This window comes from Mirounga leonina, unplaced genomic scaffold, assembly GCF_011800145.1.
Source record: "Mirounga leonina isolate KUSES-001 unplaced genomic scaffold, KU_Mleo_1.0 Mir_53, whole genome shotgun sequence".
Lineage (NCBI taxonomy): Eukaryota > Metazoa > Chordata > Mammalia > Carnivora > Phocidae > Mirounga > Mirounga leonina.
This window is the reverse complement of record NW_023270807.1, coordinates 101,259,351-101,279,575: the sequence shown is the minus strand read 5'-3', so window position 1 is coordinate 101,279,575 and position 20,225 is coordinate 101,259,351. Positions and strand designations below refer to the sequence as shown.

Here is a 20,225-nt window from a genome sequence, read left to right as displayed (position 1 = left end):
GTGTGTCTTTTTTTTTTTTTTTTCCTAATTAGGAAAAAACTATGTACCCAACTGCCTGCTCGGGTCACTGCGTCCCATGCTGCCCCCAGCCCTCCTGCTGACAGCTGCCTTTTGAAACTGTGGTCAGTAACGCCAGTGTGCTCACCCACATCTGGTTTTCAATTTCTGCTTCATAAACATGATCGCAGGTGCACATGCACACTTCACATACTGTACCTGGTTCAACTTGTCTTTCTCCTCGGTGCAGGAGGCAGCTTTTTTCTGCTCTCTGTTTACTTCTGAAACCAGCCTCATGATGGTTTCTCTGCTAGCTTTTGCTTCCATCTCATGGACATTTATAGTCTCTTCAAGAGTAACAATCTGTCCTTTCACGAATGCATTTTCCTCGCACAGCTCTCTAAGCTGCAGAGAAAGCAATTACAGCTATCCTGTAAAAATTAGCAATTTCACACGGCTTCCTCTAAGCAACTCTGATCTATGTACCCCGCTGACTGCATGATCACATGAAACCAGTGAAAGCACTGTCCCTCCATCCACTCAAAAGAACATATTGTCAAAAGCAGCCTCTAAACTCTGTTGTTATGCACAGACCCAGTGATCAAATTAAAATTAATCAAAAGATAGCTCCAGGCAACACTGCTGAAAGTCTTGCCAAAAGCTTCCCGACAGAGCAAGAGTCAGCAAGCCCCTGGCTTAAATAATCGAGGAAAGGTGATGTTCTACAGAGATTACAGCAGGGGAGGAAGCAAGGGACTTCTATTCAGCCCACGTCCACTGGCGCCAACTGCATGCGAGGCGCTACCTGGCACAGGGGGAAACACACAGAAGAAAGCGGGACTCTCTTTTTAAAAAGAAAATCCTTCTAATTAATATAAGCATAGAAAAATCCTGAATAACATGCTCAAACAGTGGCTACCATTGGGATTAGCAGAGCTTTTCACTCTCTCTGTTGTGCATTTGGGTTGTCAGCTGAAAGCATGAGTAAGATTTGTAAGATTTATAAGGAGGGAAAATGAAATCAGACAGGCTTATTGGCCAGGGAACCAGCCCTGCAGACAGCTCAGCCTGGAAGGCCATGAGGACGCCTACAGGAAGAGATGAGACCCCACATTACAGAGTCAGTATCGGTGTCGTGACTCTCTGGGGAAGTGGCCAGCCTCAGCACCCGGCCAACATGGCGCCCTGCTCCCAACTCAGGGCTGTTCCCACTCCCTGAACACTTTTCCGCATATGTGTATGCTCAGTCCCCAACATCTTTCAGAAGTCCCCACCTCAGAATGCAAGCTGGTGCAGCCACTCTGAAAAACAGTATGGAGGCTCCTCAGCGAATTGAAAATAGAGCTACCCTACAACCCAGCAATTGCACTACTAGGGATTTACCCCAAAGATACAAATGTAGTGATCCAAAGGGTCACCTGCACCCCAATGTTCATAGCAACAATGTCCATAATAGGCAAACTATGGAAAAGAGCCCAGATGTCCAACAACAGATGAATGGATAAAGAAGATGTGGCATATATATACAATGGAATACTACTAAGCCATCAAAAAAATGAAATCTTGCCATTTGCAACAACAAGGATGGAACTAGAGGGTATTATGCTAAGGGAAATAAGTCAATCAGAAAAGACAAGTATCATATGATCTCACTGATATGTGGAATTTAAGAAACAAACCAGAGTATCTTAGGGGAAGGGAGGGAAAAATAAAACAAGACGAAATCAGAGAGGGAGACAAACCATAGGAGACTCTTAATCATAGGAAACAAACAGGGCTGCTGGAGGGGAGGGGGGTGAAGGGATGGGGTAACTGGGTGATGGGCATTAAGGAGGGCACGTGATATAATGAGCACTGGGTATTATATAAGACTGATGAATCACTGACCTCTACCTCTGAAACTAATAATACATTATATGTTAATTAAGTGAACTTAAATTAAAAAAAAAAAAAGTCCCCACCTCAGAGGGGTATTCCTCGGTCAATCTGCCTAAACTAGCCTGCCACGCCTCTAACCTGCCTCACTCTCTATCCCCACATCCCCATTTACTACATGGGATAATACTGGATATTTGTTTTTTCCTCATTATCTTTATCTCACAATAACGAAACTTCTAGGAGAGCACAGATTTAGGCTTATCTCATTCACTGCGGCACCACCAGCACCTAGAATCGTGTCTAGCATATAGTAGTCACTCACTAAATATCTGTGAAATGGATGTCAACTAAGTCCTTAGGAACGCCTCTTTGGTTTCTTGGGGGGGGGGGGGGGCGGTGCACATGTGGTTGGGAGAGCTGTAAAAGGGAGGAAATGGTTTTGAAATTGAAGGAGTGGTTTTGTTCCAGTCCCCAGGGGAACACCTGGTGAGTGTTGATAAGATAGCAACCTTTCCACTCTTGGCCAGAGATTTTTTTTTGAGATGCTAAAGCCCTAGAATCCCAGTATCTGTTTTAAAATATAGTTTCTTTTGTTATTCAGGTATGGTGCAGTGAACAGATCTGGAGAGAGCTGCCCTTGAAAAACAGTTTGTTAACTCAGTTTTCCAGAAGGTGGGGGAGGGGGGCACGCCCTGCCATACAAGGCCACGCAGGGAAGCACGGGTCAGTCAGGAGACAGGACAGCAAAGGAAAACAGAGGCAAGAGTCTTTGTTGTGGTTTCCACAGGAGGGAGTGAGCAAGGCGAGGTAAGCAGGTTCAGGACTGGCTAGTTAGTACTCTAAGGAGTTTAAGGGCTGTCTCTAGCTGTCGGGTACCTAGCCCTGTGGTGATCAGGGAAGGCAGAAGGCGGACAGCAGCCCAGAGCCTGATACAGAAACGGGCCCAGAACCTGATGTAGAAACTGGCTGGGGATGTGGGGGTGGCTGGTTTGCATATGAAAGCCGGGCTCCCAGGAGGGTCATTGAGGAGGAACTGGCTAACCCTCTGAGTCAGTCTCTCCTGGGTCAGCAAGGCCCCAGATGTCAAAGCATTGGAAATACAGAAGACAATAAGGCATAATTAATACAGTATCAACTCCCAGATTAGCACCTGGAGCTAGTCTCTGACAGGGGGAAAGGGTGTCATGAAAGAAGAAGGTTCTTCGTTCTCTTTTCTTCTCCCCATCACGTGGCTTTAAAAACAGTCTCCCAAACTGCACTGCACTGTGGACTTTCACAGCCAGGCTCCTGGTCACAGGTGCACAACAGGGAAGAGGAGATGCATCCAGCACCCTCGAGGCTATCAGGCCTGAGCTATCAAAACCCATCAGCCGAGGACAACACATCCTCAAGTTAACGGAAATGATTTTGCAGTTTTCCGGAAGTACAGTTGGGAAGCTTACTAATAAAACTCCGAGATGGGGCTTTTAAGACTGGCTGCATGGATTAATGAAAGAAATTGAAGGAGACACAAATAAATGGAAAGATACTCTGTGCTCATGGACTGGAAGAGTTGATATTGTTAGAAAGTCTGTATTGCTCAAAGCAATCTATAGATTCAACGCAATCCTATCAAAATCCCAATGGCATCTTGCAGAGACATAGAACAGTGATAATGTCCGTATGGAACCACAAAAGAGCCTCAACAGACATAACAATCTTGAGAAAGAAGAACAAAATTGGAGGCATCCTGTTCCCTGATTGCAAACAATATTACAGAGCTATCATCATCAAAACAGTATGGTAACAACATAAAAGCAGACACACAGATCAACAGAATGGAATAGAGAGACCAGAAATAAACCCACACACATGTGGTCAATTAATTTACAACAAAGGAGGCACAAATATACAATATGGAAAGGACAGTCTCTTTAATAGGTGATGTTGAGAAAACTGGACAGCCACATGCAAAAGAATAAAACTAGACTACTATCTTATAGCACACACAAAAATGAACTCAAAATGGATTAAAGAGTTGACTATAAGAGCTGAAACCATAAAATTCCTGGGAAAAAACAGAGGCAGTGAACTCACTGACATCAGTCTTGGCAATTTTTTTTTTTTTTTTTGATCTGACTCCAAAAGCAAAGGCAACAAAACAAAAATAAACAAGTGAGACTATACTACACTGAAAAGCTTCTGCATGGCCAAGAAAACCATCAACAAGATGAAAAGGCAACCTACTGAATGGGAAGAAAATATTTGCAAATCATATACCTGACAAGAGGTTAATATCCAAAATATATAGAGAACGCATATAGGAAAAAAATCCAATTTTAAAAAATGGGCAGGGATGCCTGGGTGACTCAGTCAGTTAAGCGTCTGCCTTTGGCTTGGGTCATGATCTCAGGGTCCCAGGATTGAGCCCCATGTCCAGCTCCCTGCTCAGTGGAGTCTGCCTCTCCCTCTCCATCTGCCTCTCCTCGCTGCTCATGTGTGTGCGCATGCTCGCTCTTTCTCTCTCTCTCTCAAATAAATAATAAAATCTTAAAAAAAAAAATGGGCAGAGGACCTGAATAGCCATTTTTCCAAAGATGACATACAGATGGCAGACACATGAAAAGATGATCAACCTCATTCATCATCCAGGAAATACAAATCAAAACCACATGAGGTTTCAGTTTACATCCATCAGAATGGTTAATACCAAAAAGATAAAAAGTAACTATTGGAGAGGATGTGGAGAAAGAGGAACCCTTGTGCACTGTGGGTGGAAATGTAAACTGCTACAGCCACTATGGAAAACAGTATGGAGGCTCCTCAAAAAATTAAAAATAGAATTGTCATATGATCCAGCAATTCCACTTCTGAGTATTTACCCCAAGAAAATAAAAACACTATTTAGGAAAGATATATGCAGGCGCCTGGGTGACTCAGTCCATTAAGGGTCCAGCTTTTGATTTTGGCTCAGGTCATGATCTCTGTCTGGACCGTGAGATAGAGCCCCACATTGGCCTCTGTGCTGGGTGTGGAACCTGCTTAAAATTCTCTCTCTCTCTCCCTCTCTCTCTGCCCCTCCCCCACCACTTGCACTCTCTCTCTCTTAAAAAAAAAAGAGAATGAAACTTTGCCATTTGTGACAACATGGATGGACTTTGAGGGTATTATGCTACGTGAAATAAGTCAAGAGAAAGACAAATACTCTATGCTTTCACTTATATGTGGAATCTAAAAAACAAATGAGCAAACAAAACAAAACAATAGCTCACGAATAAGAATAACAGAGTGGTTGTTGCCAGTGGGAAGGGGGTTGGGGGGCACAGACTTCCAGCTGTGAAATGAATAGGTGATGGAGATGCAGTGTGCAGCATGGTGACTCCGGTCAACAGTATCCTAGTACACATTTGAAAGTTGCCAGGAAAGTACATCTTGAAAGTTCCCCTCCCAAGAAAATAAATAAATAAATTTTTTGTAACCTTTCATGGTGACAGATGGTGACCAGACTTATATGGTGATCATTTCACAGTATATACAAGTGTTGAATCATTATGCTGTACCCCTGAAACTAATATAATGTTGCATGTCAATTATGCCTCAATTTTAATAAATAAGATTGGCTGCAAGGAGATCTGTCAGGAAGCAAGGATAGGTGTGAAATAAGCAAAGACAGGGTGGGACCTCCAACATTGTCAGGTGCCCTAATGAATCACTATGTGCCAAGTGAATTATTCATTGACATAACTAATTTCCACCTTACTGGCAACCTTTTTATTATTTGATTTCAATGGAAAATTAAAAAGTACTTTAGAACTAATCTTAACCTTATACTCAGTAAGTATCCCAAAAATGACAGAGCTGGTTTTGGTTTGGGTTGCAGGTGTGTATGCTTCTGTCTGTAACTAAAACAAAAAAACTCCCTAAAACACATTGTTAAGATGAATAATTAATTGTATTTGGCAACCTAAATATATTTTAGACAAAACAATTAATCTTTTCTGGAGAGTAATTAATCCCAAATAATGTTGGAAAGGATTCTGGAATAGAGCTCAGAGAAGTGAAAATGTTTGTCCCAGATCACACGGTCAATTAATGCTATACTTGGGCTACTGTCCCATTCTCCTGCCACCCCCAGACTCAAACACAGCACTTCCGTTCACGGCATATGTCAGAATGACCGCTACATTTATCGTCTTTTTCATGTGCATACACCTTTAGGATTAAATCTTCATCTGATGCCTTTTCATTCTTCTTCTCTGGATCTAAGCAGTCACCAAGTTGAGCTAGAAATTCCTCATGTTTCCTGCAATTCTTCGAGACTTGATTCTTATTCTCCTCATTTTCCTTTAAACACTTTCTATAGGGCAAATAACAGATACGTCAAGTTGTAACACTACAGAAGAGATCATTCATCAAACAAAGTTCAGAACTTAAGCTCTCTGATCCAATCATCACTTTCATCACAACACAGTTTTCTGGACACAGAGCACATCATTGTCATGCAAGCCCTGTACAGGAAGGAGAAAAGTCAAAGCCAGGCACCTACGCTTAGCAGAAATGTACAAAAATCTTCATGGCATCTTAGATCTAGTAACAGCAAAGGAGACAGACTCTCTGCCTCTTGTCCTTGACCATTTAGGATCTGCAGAAGTGGCAGGAAATCTCTAGATCACAATGGATGTATACAGTCATGGGTCTGTGTTGGGTCCTCATGAGGAAGAAGGACAGTACTGCTATATTTCTTCTAGTGTATCATCTTTTGCTTTATTTTCAGACGCTATGCAGTGATCTATAAGGGTTACTTAGGGCATACCCTGGGTCATGGCCAAGCATAACTATAATAAAAAAAATACATCCTGGGCGCCTGGGTGGCTCAGTCGTTAAGCGTCTGCCTTCAACTCAGGTCATGATCCCAGGGTGTTGGGATCGGGCCCCGCGTCGGGCTTCCCGCTCAGCGGGAAGCCTGCTTCTCCCTCTCCCACTCCCCCTGCTTGTGTTCCCTCTCTTGCTGTGTCTCTCTCTCTCTCTGTCAAATAAATAAACAAAATCTTTAAAAAAAAAAAAAATACATCAGGAGCAGTGGATGTTCCCCCTCTAGAAGAAAGACATGTTCAATCACCAGCAAATACCATTATTAGTTTTCATACATCCAGAGTGTTTAAAGAGTATTGAGATGGGCCATTCAAGGAAAATCAGTTGATTATGCTCTGCTATGAATATTTCATTTCAAATCTGAGGTAGTTTTGCTGAAATAGCACGGTCTATTTCTAATGCTTTAAATGTCAAGAGACTAAGAGATCATCAAAAAACACACATACTTTAAAGGCAAATTAGAATCATTTCAGTAATTTGGTATTATTTTTTCAGTACCCTAGATAATAAACATGATTATTGCTTTCCCTTTTTACCATGTTGAGTGTTTACTGCAAATTCTTTCACTCTATTCAAAGATTAACAAAGCATATAATTGCATACACTCAAAAGCATATCATATTTCTATTTAGAAAAATGTATAACAATAAAAGACCAACATCAGTATATCTCTAAGTTCTTATTTTCAGCGTATAAAAGGTAAAATTGATTCAGTCTCTCTGGCTCATGAAAAGCACAGTTAATGCTATGATGCAGATGGATTGATTTACATGTATGAATCCACCCATTCAGTCCAAGGCTTCAATCTTGCTTCTCCATCCCAAGTGTGGCTGAACTGTTCCCACTTGTACTTGCATTTCACTTGGACCCAATAAAGTCCTAGGAATCTACCCTACGGACATAATCACATAAATGTGAAAATATGAATACACTTGGTTTATAATAATTCTTTGAGTGAAACTAACCTGAGTGTCTGCAAGAAATAACAAAAAGAACTGGTAAGTAAATTATGATATGTCAGGCAATGGGTACCATGGGCTATTAAAGATGATACAATGAGTGACTTTTAAAAATATGTACAACATAGGGGCGCCTGGGTGGCTTGTTGGTTAATTGCCCGACTCTTGATTTTGGCTCAGGTCATGATCTCAGGGTTGTGGAATTAAGCCCCACGTTGGGCTCCACGCTCAGCACAGAGCCTGCTTGAGATTCTCTCTCTCTCTCCCTCTGCCCTTCCCCCTGCTCCAGATCAGTCAATCAATAAAATCTTAAGAAATATATGTCTACAACATATTATTCAGTAAAAAACATAGTTCATTATATGATGTCAACTACCTGAAAACCTGTTCACCAAAATTTGAAGTATAGCTTTTCAGGAATTGTAAGGTCTTGAATAATTTTAATATTTTTGGCAATTTTCTATATCTTAAAAAAAATTTTTTTACAATTAGTATAGATCACTTGTATTATTCATTTATTTAATAAATATCTACTGGATACCCACTATGCACCAAGCCCAATTAAAGGTACTAAAGATACAGTAGTGAACAAAACAGATGAACATCCTTGCCCTCACGGAGCTTACATTCTAGAAAGGAAGATGGACAGTAATCAAAATCAATGTATGTGAAATGTATACTGTTATAAAAAAACAAAAAAAAAGCCAGAGAGAAAAAATCAAGCAGGAAAGGGAGGAAGAAATACTTGGCGGGGGAGCAGAGTAAAATTTTAGATGTAGTCACTTGTGGAAGACCTGAGGAAGCGACTTCTGAGTGAAGACCTAAAGGGAGAAGAGGGGCAGCCGTGCCATATCTGGGGGAAGAGCTTTCCAGGCCAAGGGATTAGCAAGTGCAAAAGTCCTGGGGTAGGAATACACCTGTTACATTCGAAGGACAGCAAAGAAGCCAGTGAGCTGAAATGGAAAGAATGGAAAGAGAGAATGGAAGCAAAACCAGGTCAGGATGAGCCTTCTAGGTCATAGAATATCCTTTGTCTTTACCCTGAGAGAGAAGAGAAGGCCTGCAGGCCTCTGAGCAGAAGACCGAAGAGATCTATTGTGTTTTTACAGGATCAATCTGGCTGCGAGGGGCACAAGCAGCAGCAGGAAAATCACTGCGGAGGCTACTGCAAACATCCCAGAGAGAGATGGTAGTCCCTGGAATTCAGGTTAATGGCAATGAGGGCAACAATGGGAAGTAGTCAAAATGTAGATTTATTCTGCAGGTAGAGATGAGGGGACTTGTTGAAGGATCAGACACAGAGTGTGAAAGAGCAAGAGGACCAAGGATGATGACTAAGGTTGTTGACCTGATGGACTAGAGGAATGGAATTATCACTAGAGATGAGGAAAGGAGCAAGAGGGTTCTGTGGGAACAGGAGGAGCTCCGTTTTGGCCATGTTAAGTGTGAGATGCCCATTGGACATCCACATGCCAAGGCCCGGTAGGTAGTAAAAATATGTGGGTCTTCCTTGAGGTCTGAGAAGAGATCCAGGCTAGACATAGAAATGTGGGCATCGCTAGCATTTAGATCATACTTAAAGTCACGAGATCACTGAGAGAATGAATTTAGACAGAACCAGAAGAGATTCAAGGACTGAGTGCCCGGGCACTCCAGTCTTTGGAAGTCAACAAGATGAGACGGGGAAAACAAAAGAGACTATGGCAGGGCAGCTAGGAAGGAAAGATACAAAGTCAGCATGGGGAGTGTCCTAGCAGCCAGAAGAAGCAGGTGGTTCAAGGAGAGAGACCAACTGTGCCTGACATACTGGTAAGTCAAGTGAGACAAAGACTGACCATTTAATCCACAATGTGTGGTCATGGGTCACCTTAGTGAGTGGTTTCAGTGGAGGAGACCCAAGAGAGAAGAGAGAAGAAGAACTGGAGACGATGAGTCTATACAAACATTTTAAGGAGTTTTGCTGTAAATGGGGGGAGAAAAAGAGGACAAGAGTGGCGGTGTTGGGTTTTTTTGTTTTTTTAAGACGGAATTAAGTAAAATAAGTATCAAGTATCTTATTATTAAAGTTATTTATTACACTTAGAATTTTAAAAGTATATTTTTGGAACAACTAGTTCCCAGTTTTGTCTCAATAATTACCTTTTGCCAGAACTAAGTGTGGAAAACTAAGGTTTCGTGAGTTTTCTGCATAAATGGGCAATAAAAGCTAATGAGGAGTGTTCAGGGTGGTCTGGAGTGGTCTGGGCTTCCCGGGCAGTTTTATAGCTAGCTTTTGAATAAACAACTCCCTCTCTGTGCCACTTCACTGCCTCTAGTTAAACCTCTACTTACAGAAAATCTTCCACATTCTGTATATGAGCATTTGCAACCCTAATCAATCGGACAGAAACATGCTTAGGACACAATGCCTTGTTTGTTAAGATTCCTGGTAACATTTGGAAATGAGCTTGAGAAAAATTTTCAAGACTCCAAAGATATTTGAGCTTCAAGATTTTTTTTTTTCCAAATTGAGTTTCAGGGCCAAATAAGGCAACAACATGCCAGTACCTTCAAGGGCATATCCTGCTATCAGGAGCTAGTATTCTAATGCTAACAACTACAAAATACATTGAAATACCCTTACTGTAAGTTCTCATCTAGTTCTGCAACTTTCTTCTTTAACTCCTGGTTCTCCTTGATTGCAGTGTGAGCTGTGATTTCGGTTCTAATTTTAGAAGTGGTAAGTGCTGCTGATTCTTCTTCCAGCTCCTGAACTCTGTCTCTCAGGGAGGTGAGGAGAGATGATTTTCTAGCATTATTTTCTTTGTAATTCTCCATTTCAGCTTTCAACTCTTGACAGGAGGCTTCTTTCGAAAGCATCTTGGATCGGAGGTCTCGAAGCTAACATGGAAAAGCCATAAAAAGGAGGAAAAGGATTTCAGTGGCGTTAAGTGTGAAGTACTTTTAAGAAACCCAGAACCATAATTTCAAATCTCACTCTTTTGTTCATGACTTAATCCAACTTTATTTTCTTTTTTTCATATTTGTGTCTACATCACCAGATGGGAACATATGCCTAAACAATGGACCTCATATTCTGTCTCTTTTGAAACCAACTGAGCAATGTCTCGGGGTGATTTAGTGTCACTCAAGAGACATTTGTGGTGTATTTTGCAAAAAGTGATATTTTTCAATGGTAACTCATTTTCTAAATCTGCATTGCTGTTATTGCTGCTGACAGACAATGAAACAAGAAACCTACGAGCTAAGATATTTGTAATTTCATGGCCACAACTGGTTCCTAAGTAGATACAGACTATTTGATATGTCACTGTATTTCTCCCACTTGCCTTCAGGATCCTTATTGTGGGCAATAAAAAAATATTAATGATAAAAAAATAACATTCCGATTTCTGGGGAAAATATGGAAGAAAAGGAAAATCCTTATAGGTTTTATACAAAAGAAACATTTTAACTTTCATGAATTCTATGGCATCAAAATATTGAACAACGTATATGCCCTATTAAGATGTCAGGGCCACCCTATAAGAAAACTTTATGAATGTGTGTACTTCTTTGGAACTATGAGTATACATGCATACAATTTTTCACACACACACACACACACACACATACACACACAGAAGGTATCAAATCATCTCTCAGTGGACTCCTGGTAGCCCAATGAAAGGGCTAGTTACCTCATAAGCAAGCCCAGGACCCCTCAGGGCCACCAGGCTATGAGCAGAATGGTTCTAGAGAGACTCTCAGAAACTCTACAATAGACCTGATCCAGCCCAGAGGGAAGATGGATCCTAATCATCGTCCTAGAATTTCCCCCAGCCAATCAGAACTAGCAGGAGGAAGGGATCCAGCATTCCATTCTAAGACCTCCAGATTGCAAGCAAACCACGTTAAAGGTACATATTCAGGGAGACGCTAAAAATGCTCCAACACCAAGGCAGCTTCAACCAAAGTCATCAGGTGCCTCCAGGTCTGTCAAGGCTGTGAAGCTCCTCAGACATCTGGGAACCAGCCAACGTCACCTTGCTTTGAACCACGGCAAATGCACAACCTTTCAAGAATTCTCTACGACAAGGGGAGTAGATGAACCAGAGGCGTATCACCTTTGCCAAAAGGTGTAAAGCTGTGCCCTCCCGTCCTATTTCTAATCACCTCTACGCTCTGCTTCACTCTAGAAGAAGCTAAAATGGCCCATTTTGAAGTCGCAAAGACGCAGTCTTACCTCAGACTGAGCACATTCAAATTTGACCAAAGTTGCCGCCAGTTCACTTCGAGCGTTTTCGGCCACATTCCGATAGTGGTTTAGTTGTTCCCGGGTGACTGGGACTTCCAAGGGACGGCCATAAATTTCCTGACAGGGTTCCCCCAAAAGACAAAATATAAAGAAGAGTTTTAAACAATCTTTTTCCATGCAGCTGTGCAGAGCAAGATTAAACACAGAGCATTCTTTGTAGTCCAAATGTCTCGAAAATGCTGCCCAGGCAGTGTCTCGTCCAGATCATCTCACTCTCAAAACTCTGAGGGAGGCGGGAGGCAGCCCAGGAACAAATGATGTGTTCTCCCAAGATGGCATTTAAGGATTGGCCTTTGCCACTTTAGAGAGCTTCCTTCCACCCAACTCAAATGCTACTTGACCTCTGACCAGAACCGATAAGAGTCCCCACAAAACTGTCAGAAGAGATGCAATGTGACAAGGTCCACAGCAAAGAGGCAGTTTTCATTGTCCTTCTGTTTCCAGACTACAAAAATGATCAACCCACCTCATATTTTGAATAAAGGGCATCATTTGTTTACCAAAGAGATTGTGTGAGTTAAAGGCAAAAGGCTGCCTCCTTCCTAATTATTCACTATACCATTTATTCTCAATCTCATAGCCTATCTTGGGGTCATGACTCATGAAGGTGACTCAGATGAATGCAGGAGACCACGATAGTGGGGTGGTACCCGAGGAGTCTTCCCCCCATCCGCCAGGCAACAGCTCTCAGTTCCACGGATGGCAGCCAGTGCAGAACTGTGGATCTCCGCGTGGCCAAGTTTTTCCAATTTTTCAAGACAAGTCATATATGCAGACTTTCTGAAGTAAAAACTCCCAGTTTTTTCAGCTTGGCAACTAATTTCAATGTTTAAAAAAAGAAACACTATGATCCAAATAAACACATCTGCAGAGCAGATTTGATGGGTTTGGCCTGTGGGTCATAGTCTGTAACCTCTGGTTCTGTTACTTATGCCATGAGACCAGCTTCTTTCGAGAATTATTCCTGAGCTTGGACAGATACCTACTTCACAGAGGTAGGGATCTGTGAAGTCTCCAAGGCCTGTGCTCTTTGTGAAAGACACACAGGAAAGCCATTCATTTCTGAAGGAATATGAAAGAGGTCACATAAAGGAGGGTTTCCTGGAATTATCTATGAGGCCTCAGGGGACATACTAGTAAAACTGGTTTATGGCTGCCCAGCTACTGAACTGCCAAAGACTACTGTTTGGAAAATGCTCATGAATGCAAAAGTCATCTCAGAGCCCTTAACTTTATAACAAGCGTTGTCATGACTAGTGCGTTTTGATGCACAAAATGCCAAGCAAAACCTTCACTGCACCTAGCAACAGCCCATGTTTGCCAATCACAACATATCCAAGAAGATGGTAGGTATGTACTCCTGGGGAGAAAGCATAAAACGTTTAGCTACATCTAATAAGAGAACCACATCCTGTTCAGCCTCACTTTATATTCAGAAGTGACTTCCCCACCCTAACCACCACAGCAAGATTTCCTAAAACAGGCCACATAAGGACTTTGGTCACTTATGAGAGGTATGAAGTAGAGTGTGTATGGCACATCATTTTATTTATTTTGTGTATTTATTTATTTAAGAGAGAGAGAGTGCAAGCGGGGGGAGGGACAGAGGGAGAGGGAGAGAACCTCAAGTAGACTCCACACTGAGCAAAGAGCCCAACTCAAGGCTCAATCTCACAACCTTGAGATCATGACTTCAGCTGCAATCAAGAGTCAGAACCTTAACACACTGAGCCTCCCAGGCACTCCTGTATGGCACATCATTTTATAAAATTCATTAGGAAAATAAGTTCTTCAATAGCTATGATTATTTCTTTCAATGACTAGCATCCTTTTTCAGGAAATGATGTAATCATTCCATAATGTTATATCTCCTTCTTATGAAAAAGCAGTGTCCACTGGACATAATATTAAAAGCCACACGAGACAGTTCAGATATGGCCCTTCATTTTAGGAGATTACAATCTAAAGCAGAACAATACCAAAAATCATTTACATCTTCAGATGTGCACGGGTGAAAGAAACGACACGTTAAGATCTCATCACAATGCATACCAGGACAGGGCCCACATTAGGCAGACTCCTGATTACTGAGTTTAGAAGACAGTTGCTGAGTCTAAATCACCCTTCAAAGTCCAGCAGCCTGGAGATTATTCATCAAAAATATTTACTGAAAACTTACTCAAGGTCAGGCACTGAGGTTACACCCTACTAAGAAAAAGAACATTTATCAGACAACCACACTAATGATTACATAATTACAAACTGAAATGCATACAAGAAAGAAAAAAAAAGAAAAAACAAAGGAAAGTGACTTACCATCAGAGACATGAGAAGGAAAGATTTCCCTAAAGAAGTGATGACTGAGTAGGTATTAAATAGGCAAGAGGTAATGAAGCAGGGGCAACACACATCATTCAAATAGCCAAAAGTCTGAGCAAGGGTCCTGTGGCAGGAACACACTGTGCGGTCAAAGATCTGAGCAAAGGCAGGGAGGCTGAGGGACAAGAACAACTTAAGAACAGTAGCTTAAAAGGCAGCTCTGAGGGGTGCCTGGGTGGCTCAGATGGTTAAGCGTATGCTTTCGGCTCAGTGCATGATCTCAGAGTCCTGGGATCGAGTCCCACATCGGGCTTCTTGATCAGCGGGAAGCCTGCTTCTCCCTCTCCTTCTACTGCTCCCCCTGCTTGTGCTCTCTCGCTCTCTCTGTCAAATAAATAAATAAAATCTTTAAAAAAAAATAAAAAATAAAAAAATAAAAGGCAGCTCTGAGCTCATTCACATATGGTAGTGCCAGGTAGGGCTATTCTAACTTGTGCATTCTGCCATATGAAATTTAGAATCCGCTTACCAAATTCCCAAAAATCCTGTTTGTATTTTCATTGGGATCGTGTCAGTTTTATAAATAAACTTAAGGAGAACTGACATCTTTTAAATACCGAAGCTTCCAATGAAAATCACTTTTTTTTTTCCATTTGTCCAGGAATTCTTCTATGTCTCTTAGTAGCTGTGATGATTAATTTTATGTGTCAACTTGACTGGGTCACAGGGTGTCTAAATATTTGGTTGAACACTATTCTGGTTGTGTTTGTGAAACCGTTCCTGGTGAGTTTAGTATTTGAGCTGGTAGGCTGAGTAAAGCAGATTGCCCTCCCCAGTGTGGGTGGGTCTCATCCAATCCACTGAAGGTCTGAATAGAACAAAAAGGCTGAATAAGGAAGAATTTGCTCTCAGACCATCTTCAAGCTGGGACGTCGGTCTTCCTCTGCCTTTGGACTCAGACTCAGACTGGAACTTACTCCATCAGCTCTCCTGGGTGCCCAGCTTGCTGGTTACAGATCTTGGGATCTTCAGCCTCCATTATGCACAAACCAATTCCTTATCATAAATCTCTTTCTATAGACAATATAGTAAGAGAAAAAAATTATATAGAGAGAACCCTGACTGAGCACTAGAGACACTTCTGTGCTGAGATGGCTCTGGAATGTGCCACAGAAATCCATTCCTTCAAGACATTCGGAGGTCGCCTAACTGAGAAGAAATGAATGGCAGTAGCAGGAGAGGGTTACAGGGACAAGGAAAGACAATCCAAAAGCTGAAAGAAGAATACATGAATGTATTTCTTTATGACTAAGCTCTTCCATCTCAGCCCTTCAACCACCTGACAGATCCTTATGAAGTGTTTGTACTATCTCCTAGATATCTCCGGTTTGGTTTGGAATTCTTCTTTCACCTGAGTTCAGAGCTGTGTTGTTGTTGCGGCTCTTTATTTTCTGGGCTTGTCATGGATTTCTACTTCATTACTCCGTGCTCAGAGCACACTGTCTGCATTCAGGGCTGACACTCACGGGTGTACTGCAGTGTGGTGGACCAGTTTCCACTCAGAATTGGATCTATTCAGGCGGGGCGGTCCCTTTGCTCTACCGGCCATTACCTATTTTCCCCCATCATCCTTGTCTATGTTATTTCTACTTCAGGGAATTTATTGAGGTTTTTGTGAATGCTCAGTTTCATGAAGGTCTTTCGGGCACCTGAAAAGAAGGTGCATTCTCTGTCTTCAGGGCTTGGAGTCCAACATCTATCTTAGATGTACCTTACTCATTATTTTAACTGGGCACTTCTAGCCCAGCCTCATTTCTGTCCTTTACTCTGTCATGAGCTGAGAGGTGAGTTTAACCTCCCATCACTACTGTAAATCTCTATCACCTGGTACCACTTGTTTTCTTGCTTTGGGAGGGCTGGTGCTGTTCGACTTGGTGAAAAGATTCAGAACTTTATCTTCGCGGTGGGTTGTACCATGCAGCATCATAACATGCTCACTTATTCCTTTCTGCTCTGAATCTAGTCTTTTTTCATATTGAGACCACGATCCCTGATTTTTCTTTGTTTGAATCTGACTACCTATACCTCTGTTCCATATTTTTATGTTCATCCCTCCTGGATCACTTTGTTTTTGACGTCTCCTATGTAATACAGCTGGGTTTGGCTTTGCGATCAATCTTAAAATTCTTTTTCCTGTCCTGGATGTCTCCATGACGTTTACACCTGTTCACGTGACAGATAAACTTGGTCTTAGCTCTGCTGCATTATTTTATGTTATGCTTCTTGTTTTGATCGCTCTTCCAAAATCTTTCACCACACATCTGTTTGCTTTGCTTTCTTTGGTCGGACCATTGGGAAGGTTTGTATTTTTATTCTAGTCTGAAGTTTAACCATAACTTTAAATAATACTTTTTAGACAACATCCACTAATTCACTACAATAGCCTACCTTCCCTTCCTTGCTCCTCTCGTCCCCTCTCCTACAACTTCGAATTTTTGATCTTTATATTCTCATTCTAAATACTTGCCAGTGTAGCCCCAAAGTTACTAGATGGAAGAAACCAAAATGCTTATGCTACCTCTCCCTTCTTCCTCTCTTAAGCTGGCTAGTCTTTGCTTCAGGGGATTCTCATAATGCACGTGCTCAATCTCTTCTCTATGTATTCCATTTTATTCACCTCCTCCCTGTTCTTTTTTAATTCTTTATTTCCATTCCATCTCCCTTATTCTTCCTATTTCTTCTCTATGCTCGCCTGCCTCCCTGTGTCCCATTAGGTCTTGCCTTTATTTCTGCAATGGCTTCACTTTTTTTGTCTTTTCTCTCCTGAACCCCGCCAGGTCACATTTCATCTCCTCTCCTCACCTCGCTGTATCTTTCTTGAAGTCCTGTATCACTGCTTTCCAAATACACTTCAGGCACATGTTGGCTTTATTCAATTGTTTTATTCACGATGAATGTTTGGTCACAAGTTTTCCTGTGTTGTTTCCTCTTTGATTGCTCATTAGAAGGTGAGTGCTCGCTGGGCCAGCTGTGGAAGAGGTGCACACACGGATGGGAAGGTAAAGTCACTCAGGCTCCAGCCAAGCAGGAGTTTCCCTAAGACTCAGGATTTATATACAACTTCATTTGACTTATCTTTCATTCCAGCCCATGGAGAGGGTTTATCACAATGCAGACTTTCCACGAGCGCCCTGCTCCACAGCTTCCTAGAAATCTGGCTCATGGCATGATTTTTACTTGGCTCTCCCTCTCCTACTTTTTGGAAGTCAGGTAGATGCAGAGAAGCTCCCACTGGCAGTCCACACACCTCCATCCTCTCTTGCAACAAGAGATATTGGCTTGACTCCTCTGAGTTGGCCACTCATCTTTGCAAAATAAGCTTTCCCAGCCCTTCCTACCCTCTGCAGCCGGGGTGCCTCCCGCATGCACCTCCCCTCAACCTCTGCTGCTCGGGAAAAGCTTGCCGCCTACTTTGTGTTACAAGATTTCAGCCATCTCCTGGATGGGCCAACAATGGAAATTGTTTCTCATGGTCTTTGTTGCCTGAGGCTAATTTCCAGGAGTAGAAGGGAGAAATGCTATCTGTATGTCACCATTTTTAAACTAGAAGTACCTAGTTAGATTTTTTTTTTTTAGCTAAATGGCCCTTTGGTGGCATTGAGGCATTTAAAAAAAAAAATGTCCTTTTAAAAATTTTGATTTTGAAAAAAAAAATCTAATTAAAACAATGTGATACTCAGCAGGAAATCAACAGAAAGACCAATAGAAACCCCAGGAACAGTTTTTAGTCTCCAGTGCTCAGAAGAATTTAGTGTATGAAGAAAGAGGTTATGCTATAAATAGTGGGGGAGAAAATATTGGTCAATAAATAGTGAAGCTAATTACTAAAGAAAAAAAATGAAATTTTAGAGCTGTATTACACATTATAAGCCAAAGTAAATTTAAGATAGACTTAAAGCACTGAATATTAAAAATGCAATCATAAAAAGTACTATCAATTTATATGTATCTTATCTTGAAAAGGATTTTCTAAGCATAGAAGCAATGAAAGAACATCAAGACAAAACTCACATATGACAACAAAATTTTAAAACTTCTATACACTAAAAATATATAAACAGAATTTAAAGTGAAGAACTGTAAAAATATTTACAAAAGTAATATAGTCAAAACCGTAATATGCAAAGAACCTACTCAAACCAATAAGAAAACAAATACCCTAGAGAAAAATTACATAAAAGAACTAACAATTATCAGAAGAACTATAAATGGCTAATAAATGAGAAGTACCCTTCTTCACTGGTCATCAATTAAATACAAATTATACTATCAGTGAGGTATTATTCCTGATCTTTAAAATTGATATTTTAAATATACTTAATATACTTAATAATTAAGAGACAGTTCTAAAAAAAGAGAGAGAGAGGTAGTTCTGTGAGAAAGACATGCTGACATACTACTCATAGAAAGATAAGCTGGTACAAAATTTCCAGAAAAAAATTTCACAGTATGTATCAATGAAATTTAAATTAATACTATTTGCCCCAATGAGTTTCCTTCTTATAATCTTATCTAAAGAAATGGAAATACACCAAAGATTAAATACAAAGATATTCAGAAGGCAATCATTAGCAAAATTTTCCAAATATATTCAATTGCAAAATTACAGACACAGTTACAGCTCAAGAGAAGCATGTTGAGCTCTAATTGTGCTTGAAGAAAAAAAGAAAAATACACAAAATGTTACATTCACACAATAAAATTATATTCAGTCATTAAAAATCATATTGTTGGAGAATCCTTAATGATAGGGGAAAATGCAATATAATTTTAGTGAAAAAAGACAAAATGTAAAATTGCACATACAGTTTCATCCCAGTCACATACAAAAATGCATAGATATAGATCACTAAATGACAGACTGAAATTGTTTTGTATGTATCAGATGAAGGATTAAAACATAGAATATTTTTTCAAGATTTATTTATTTATGATTTGAGGGGAGGAGGGGCAAAGGGAGAGAGAGAGAGAGAGAATCTCAAGCAGACTCCCCACTGAGTACAGAGCTAAAACCTAGAATATTTTGAACACCTACAAATTAATAAGAAAATCATAACCCAATAAAATGAGTATACATATAAATAGAGAATTCTCATTAAGAGAAATACGAATGGCTGAAAAATACATAAAAAGATCCTCCAACCACTCTAATAATCAGGTGAATAAGAATTAAAAGAAAGCCACACCATTTTTGGTACATCAGTTTGGAAAAAATAAAAGGTTTGATAATAACAAGTGTTAGCAAAGTATAAGGAAAGGGTTATCTTCATATGTAGCTGCCAGGAATATGAAATGGTTAAGCCCTTTGGATGCTCTACTGTCTTGACTATATTAAAATCAATGTATTGAGGCATCTGGGTGGCTCAGACAGTTAAGCGTCCGACTCTTGATTTCAGTTCAGGTCGTGATCTTGGGGTCATGGGATTGAGCCCTGTGTTGGGCTCCAAACTGAGAGGGGAGCCTTCTTGAGATTCTCTCCCTCTTTCTCCCTCGATCCCTCCCACCCCTCATGCACACACGTGCGTGCTCTCTCTCTCTCAAACAGAAGAAACAGAGTTTAAAATAAAATAAAATCTATGTATTATATTGACTAAATGTAAATATCATCCGACTGAGCAGCTCTACTCTCCAATTAACTCCCCATGAAAAATACTCATACATGTGCATAAAAATATGTATAAGGATATTCATTATAACATTATTTGTAACAGCAAAAGAGGAAAGGGAGGAGGGCTAAAACCATATAAATTTCCACTGACAGGGCAATTACTAAAACAAGGCACTTCCATACTATGGAATACTATGCAACACATAGTATAAGCTAGATCTGTATGTTGGAACATAATGATATCTCCAAGATATAT

General features: G+C 40.8%; 1 protein-coding gene across 3 annotated transcripts in view; it reads right to left on the bottom strand.

Moving 5' to 3' along the window:
• The window catches only part of CCDC170 (coiled-coil domain containing 170), a 97,726-nt gene that overhangs the window by 45,525 nt on the left and 31,976 nt on the right, over positions 1-20,225 (bottom strand). For 2 of the 3 annotated variants that reach the window (XM_034991022.1, XM_034991024.1), the window contains exons 1-4: positions 11,911-13,602; positions 10,309-10,565; positions 6,067-6,211; positions 217-402 (exon numbers count right to left, since the gene is read on the bottom strand). In XM_034991022.1, the coding sequence (XP_034846913.1) occupies positions 217-402; positions 6,067-6,211; positions 10,309-10,565; positions 11,911-12,099 (777 nt within the window). In that variant the 5' untranslated portion in view covers positions 12,100-13,602. Of the gene's footprint in view, positions 1-216; positions 403-6,066; positions 6,212-10,308; positions 10,566-11,910; positions 13,603-20,225 lie in introns of those variants that run through there. The other variant, XM_034991023.1, reaches the window with a different exon arrangement.